We start from the raw sequence: 6,608 nt of genomic DNA on the forward strand, positions 1-6,608 counted from the left end.
TCTTGCACGCTAATAAATGTACGAGGTTCTCTAGAAATGAAGAACAGGAGTGTAGGGGGTAATTGTGCTCCAAAGCTTCTGGGAAGGTGGGGAATTGCCTTGGCTAGGGACAGTAGGGTAAGTTTGTGGCAAACTGTGGTAGGTATTTCCTGCTTGTTTTTGCAATGAATTCGGAAGTCTTATTAAGAGATGTAAAACAGGCTTGGCTCTGGAAGGAAGTTGCTTCTGACTCCCTTAAGTATAAACACTGCAGCATTCCTTGCAAGCTCATGTAGTGTAACCTGCTATTGCAGCACTGGATCACTTACCCAGCAGTTACAATATTACATTGATTATAGGAAGGATTACTGTGAGGCTTAGTTTTGCATCAAATCTAGTAAGCTGTGGACTGGGAAAGTTGTTGAGGTGGCCAATGTTATTCTAACATTTTTCCTTGTAAAATGAAGAGTATGGCTGTTGTCACAAAAAAAAATCTAATAAGCTCAAGAAGACTTATGGACCTTTTTCAAATTCTTAAGTAGGTTAATCAGTCATAGATTTTTAGACTTGTTGAGAACTAAATCTTTTTGGGCTGATTAGGGCAAGCTTTGCTGTAATATAAACAGATGTAAGATAGTATTGAAAAGTAACTACAGTATAAAAACTACTTGAGCTGCCTTCAGTTGTTTAAAATCGGGTGTCTTTTCTCTTAAGTGAGGTTTGACAGGCCAAATAGAATTTTTTTTTTTTACTCTCTGCAGAAACTAGATGCAAGTAGTACCCTAGTGTCTTGCTTTTTTGTTACTTCAGTCCTGCCTTTATGATAAGAAGCTACATATTATACTTAGTAATAAGTCCCATCTCTTTCTTGGGAAGAAACTGTTAATGGAAACTAAACAGTGTAAAGAATCCAGGCAGTTGTGATGAGTGCAGTAGCACCTGAGCTACTAGGAAAAGAGGCCACAGGACACCTTACACACTTATGTGTTATAGGAAAGATAGATGTTTACATTCAGAAGAGCAATGTGGTTTGAACTACTGGCATTGCAGGTTGTTTGGATCAGACAACATATGACTCTTGGGTAGTTTGTGCTTAGACATCCAACTCTTGCCTTGCAGATAGGTTAAGTACATAACTTGGATCACTAAATGTTGTTGTGATAAGGACAGTAAAAGCATTGTAGTGTTAAACACCAGAGCATCTATCACTCTTAAGAGGTGATTAAGGGTCAAGACTGTAACCTCTTTGCTAAGCTTCACTCACTTGTTCATTAAAGCTGATATCAACAGTGGAAAGAAGACTTGGCCTATTTATTCATGTAAAATGAAACAGGGTCAATAAAGATTCCAGTACCTGTGCAGGTATCAGCAGAACAGTAGAGGAAAAAAAAAACAAAACAAAAACAACAAAACAACAACAACAAAAAAAAAACTGAAAAAAAACCAAACCCAAAACATTTCAACTGGTCTATGACATGCTTATTAAGTGTTACTTAAGCAGTTAAGAAATCAGTAACTGAGGAGACAGAATTCCTTACTGCTGTGATTGGGAATACAGGTTGGCAGTACGGCGGTGCCAACTTCTCTTGCTTCTGTAGCTGTTTTGCAGAAGCGTGCTTTGCCTTAAATGCAGTACAGGTAGCACTTGTGATCTGAACCTGTACAGCAGTTACTCACCGAAGTGGAGTTTGCTGAGAGTGAACATAAAGCTAAGCTGCTGCTGCTGCTTTTCGTTACAGGAACCTTCATTGGTGGGTGATTAAGACCCAGAAATCCAGGTTACTGTTACAGTTTGAAGTTATGTAGGCACTAGATGGGGCTGTCTCTCCACATTCGTTGTGCGTTACCTGGTTTCTGTTGCAAGGCTAAATCATGTAGCTGGACTGAAGTGTGGTAGGTGATGAGATGCATTAAACGAAACTAAAAGAAGAAAACCAACTTAAAATAAACATGAATTATTTTAATATTAAAGGAAAAGTATAATAGTCTTGCTGTACATTATTTTAAGGAACTTGTGCTGTTCCTATGCTGGTGCACATCCCTAACTCTCCTCTGGTAATCATCACACAGCTGGGAAGAAAATCCTGAGGAGAAAGAGGCAGACACGGTATACTTAGCCAGCCAGATTCCCTAGTACGTGCTGTGCTTCCAGCCGCAATCTGTGGTTCTGTCTCTCCAACTTCTGTCACTACCACTCGTCACCAGTAGGTGTTTGTGGTCACGTGTGAGAAAAAGGGTGGCAGAGATGATGGATGTTCACAGGTATTCCGCAACACCCCTCCTGCAAGCTCATCCTGTCACTTCACAACAGTGTAACCACCTGCCTGTGAGAATAAATCGGTGCCCTGTGGTTAATAGCCTATTGTTTGTTTGCTTTTGGATGAGGAGGAAATTAACACGTTCTTAATGCTTTCTGTTCATGGTGCTGTAATGCCTTCTGCCTTGGTGGCTATACAGAAAAAATAATCCATTTTCCAAAATTCAGGAAGGAAAAGTTGTAAAGTGATGAGACTTAAGGACTGAAAAAAAATGTTACCAGATGCCTCCTCTCCTTACAGTCTCTGATTGTGGCCTTTTGCTCTGGAGAAATACAATATTCTGTGAGACTCGCTTATTGCAGCCTTTCAATCACTGGAAATAGGATTCAACCTCACATAAAAAGATACAGTTTCACTGAATGACACATTTAATTACTTGGAAGCTTAGAGTATTCTCTGTTCTTAGTGGGACTCTGATTCAAACCAAATGTGTCTGTTTTTTTTTTTGTTCAACACTGGCCACTTGGTTTAAATGGAAACTGAGCTTTCTGGAAAATCTACAGTCAACTTATACTTAGCACTTTATAGCCAAAATGCCACACAAAATCACAAAATTCAGTACATTCCTACACAAGCTGTTAAACACAGTGCCCCTTCAAAGTGTTCAGTTTTTAAAACACTGAAAAAATGAAGACAATGTAATCCTAGATACCAAAGTGACAACATGCCATAATCAAAGTGAAGTTTTCTCATGCTGCTCTGTCGTTTTGCCCTCCCTGGGCTAGAATGAAGACCTACCTGCTGGAAAATGAAAAGCAGATTTCAAAGCTTATGTTCTTAATCATTTCTGTCTCTAGAAACTCTTGGTAGCAATAAAAAAAAAAAGTGAAATTACGCACACGTGTTTCCCTTCAGAAGGATAAACATTCTGAATTGAGATCGATTAGTCTCGAGAGAATACTAAGTCTAAAACTTAGCATACTTATGACAGATCATTGAGATGTGATCTAAATCATTAAATGCCTCTTCAGAGGAGCTGGAGATGCTCTTATTTGCTACATAGTGCTGACTTTCTAAAGAGACTGCTTTAAATGACAGGGAAGTTCCTTCTCAAAACTTGCACTGACTTCTATCTAATTTATTGTATTTTCCCTTCCATTTATGCATTAACTGCAAGCCACAAGGCAATGCTTTTAATCTATATATTGACTACAATAGAAAAGTAATTTTGTTTTTCTCCTTTTTTAATATTGCGCAGTAGGAACAAAGCAAGTTTTATGACTTGGTTAATTTGGTTTCTGCGGCAATCCCACAGAATACACCACACACATTGCAGTCTATAATGGCAAACAATTTTTTCTTAAACTAGGCATGCTACCTTCAGGGGGTTTGAGAATAATAATCTTTCTGGGAGAACCAGTCCAAAGAAATGGATAAAATCCAAGGAAACAAAATGAAACAACTACATATGAGCTATCTGAATAATAAAATTCTGTAACTGAACAGCTAGTTGGCAATCCAACACCAAACTAACCCAATCTGTCTGCAACTCTCCAATGTCACCTGTTTTTCATTTGGAAAAAAACCCAATTTCTCAATTTTTGTTGAAAAGTATGTGCTGGTGCAATCCCAATATGATGGGCCACTGAACACACACCCACTCCCCTTTGTTCAGGTGTCAAAGAATTCCGTGTATATTGACAATTAAGTGAGTATGAGCTTCCAGGAAGAAAGACACAGAAAGCATGTAAGTTGTGTATGTACACACACAACAAGAATTACCAATGAATGTAATAAAAATAGACACAGTTACATTTTACCTTCAACAATATAAATACATAAATATATGTATAATCTCATTATAATTCTTCCATAGGTGTGTACACATAAATAGTTCTTAGCAAGATGAAAGCCAAACCATTTCCCATAACATTTGTGAAACCCCCATGCCTGGAGAACAAAAAGACTGGCCTGATTTTTTGAAGGATGTAGTTCTGCCAGCATGACTTAATTACATTTATCCCTTTTTTTGCTCTTCACCTTCAGATTCCGTTAGCACCTCTTGCCATTTCTTCTTTATCTCTTCTTTGCAACTCAGGAAGGCATCTTCCAAATGCCTTATGGAGTTGGCCAGGTCTGGGTTGGTACGCAGGACTACCATGTCATATGCCATCCAGGCTGCCTGCACTACAAACCCAACAGATGGTGCTAAGCCAGGAATTTTGGCTAAATAAATCAACAGTAGATTCACCAAACAAATGAAGGACATGAATTATTATTGGTTCAGATCTTATTTCAGAGAATGTAAATTACAAAAAGATAGGTGCTTTTACCTAAAAATTACAACAAAATGGGTAATAAAAAAGTTCAATCAAAGAACCCTCTCAACAGGCCAGTTACAGTTAGGAGGCCTGTGTTTGGTGAAAGGCAGTAAGATCAAGGAGGCAGCAGGACAGAGATCAAAGGTTTTAAGAACAATTTAAATAATTAAATTGATTTCAAAATAATGAGTATCTAGTAAAGCAAATAGTTTTAGCACTTATTTCATACTTTCCCTTTTGTTTCACCATAAATTGACTGTACTTTTCTCAATGGCAGTTGTAAATTGTGTTTAATTACAAGTAGCTTAATTAACAATTTCCTTCTAGTCTTGTTAGTTGCACATGGTTTCTGATAGAATTTTTGGAGAACATGGAGAGGAATATGCAGTTCTTTCCACACACACAGGACTAAGATTAAATTTGCAGACAAGTCTTTATTCTAGCTGGGGTATTAAAGCCCCCACGCACTGACTTGAAGGTACTACTTATCCCACCATTTTTCACAATTAAATCTCATTTTATGTACTATATTTTAACAGTTAATAATTAAATATCTTAGAATTATTTCTGTTTTCTACCACCACTTTGAACTGAGCATCCACCACCTATTAGTTTTCGCTTCTGAGCTACCTCAGACCTCCTAGAGTATTTGCATGCTTTCTCCCAATTATAAACATTAGGGCATTAGTTGATGGTGATTATTTCCACTTACATTTCTAGCACACAGAAGTTTACAGTGATAAATATAAATAATAAATCTTCAATGCCTTCACTCTAGTAGACAAATCCGTGTCATTCTTGATAAAGACCTATACCTGTTAGTTTTTCCATTTCCTCCAGAAGTTTTTCTAAGTCCCTGTTCAGGTCCTCTACCACCTTTAGCATGTTATCATAATTTTCTTCCTGAGGTTCTGATTCAGCCATCTACAAGGAAAACAGGAATTTCATGCTTTATTTTACTTTGAAGTGGTTGAATTGCACAGTTAAGAGGAAGTAACTGTCATATAAGTTTTTAAAAAACAATATGCATCTAAATGTTCAATTTACAGGTGAATTTACTAACAATGTGACCTTAAAGTTACTGCATACTACTTTCAATTTATTTTGAAATTAACTTAACTAGAACAAATCACATTCAAATATGCCGTGTTTGTAGCAAATAAAGCTTTTGTGTTAGTAATAGATCACTGCGCTGAACACTTCATTAGAAAATTTCATGTGTTATCCTGTTGCAGTTGTCCTTAAGCTTCTTTCCCAAATACTCTGATGTAGGGCAATTCTGAATTTTCGAAGTTAGTTGTAAAATCCCATTTGTATTCCGTATTTCACACATGCATGCTACCACTGTGTAACTACATACACTAAGTTCTGTCACCATATTATAGGGTGCAGCTAAGTGCTTGTGGTTTCCTAACCTTGCTTAAGCTGAGGCAGTAAAATTTCAGGAAGTAAAAATGCTTGGGGCAAAAAACCAATGCAATTAGAAGTTTCAAAACCTCGTTATTAAGTAATTGGTTAATTACAATTATTAACCAATTGGTTAATATCAATACCAATTACTTTAAATCAATACCAAATTAACCAAATCAATTAACCAAATGTAGTTAATATCAAAGTTATGAAATATCTAATTGGACATCTTAATTGCATACCAAAAATAGTATCAAGCACACATCCTTGCCTTTTGCCTACCAAACATACAGCCTGGCCTTTAATTTCCTTTCCTGAATACCACCGGTGTATGGGACAAAACTATGAGGAAGGAGCCCAAAGAGCTTCGCTGTATGCATGCAGCCATCATGCAGCTGGCATAGCTTTAGCCGGCTCTCCTTTTTTTAACAGATGATTTCTCAAACTCAGTGGCTATCAATTTTACATTTCTTATTGCCAATAAATGTGGAGGGAATGACGGGATTTCTTTACAGCACAAGGAATGCAAGGACTTATAACCCCTCTACAGCATTTCTAAAGGAATGCAAGGATATATAACACCTTTACAGTGTTTTTTTTAAAGGAATACAGGGATTTATGGCGCCTTTACAGCGTTTTT

The 6,608-nt window shown here is 37.1% G+C and overlaps 1 protein-coding gene across 1 annotated transcript; it reads right to left on the reverse strand.

Moving 5' to 3' along the window:
• Window positions 1-4,254: 4,254 nt before the first annotated feature.
• SYCE3 (synaptonemal complex central element protein 3) lies at window positions 4,255-5,482 on the reverse strand. Its single transcript, XM_009562462.2, has 2 exons — window positions 5,374-5,482; window positions 4,255-4,424 (listed from the first exon to the last, which is right to left on the reverse strand). Exons 1-2 carry the CDS (start codon window positions 5,480-5,482, stop codon window positions 4,255-4,257), a joined length of 279 nt encoding a protein of 92 aa, XP_009560757.2.
• Between the last annotated feature and the right edge of the window lie 1,126 nt (window positions 5,483-6,608).

The sequence above is a fragment of the Cuculus canorus genome, chromosome 1 (genome assembly GCF_017976375.1).
Source record: "Cuculus canorus isolate bCucCan1 chromosome 1, bCucCan1.pri, whole genome shotgun sequence".
Lineage (NCBI taxonomy): Eukaryota > Metazoa > Chordata > Aves > Cuculiformes > Cuculidae > Cuculus > Cuculus canorus.

What these genes read in the sequence shown, in the direction of transcription:
- SYCE3 (XM_009562462.2), bottom strand. Translation starts at nt 5,482, where the DNA reads ATGGCTGAATCAGAACCTCAGGAAGAAAATTATGATAACATGCTAAAG. An exon ending in GGAAATGGAAAAACTAACAG is followed by an intron (nt 4,425 to 5,373) that starts GTATAGGTCTTT and finishes TTGGGTTTGTAG; the next exon opens with TGCAGGCAGCCTGGATGGCA.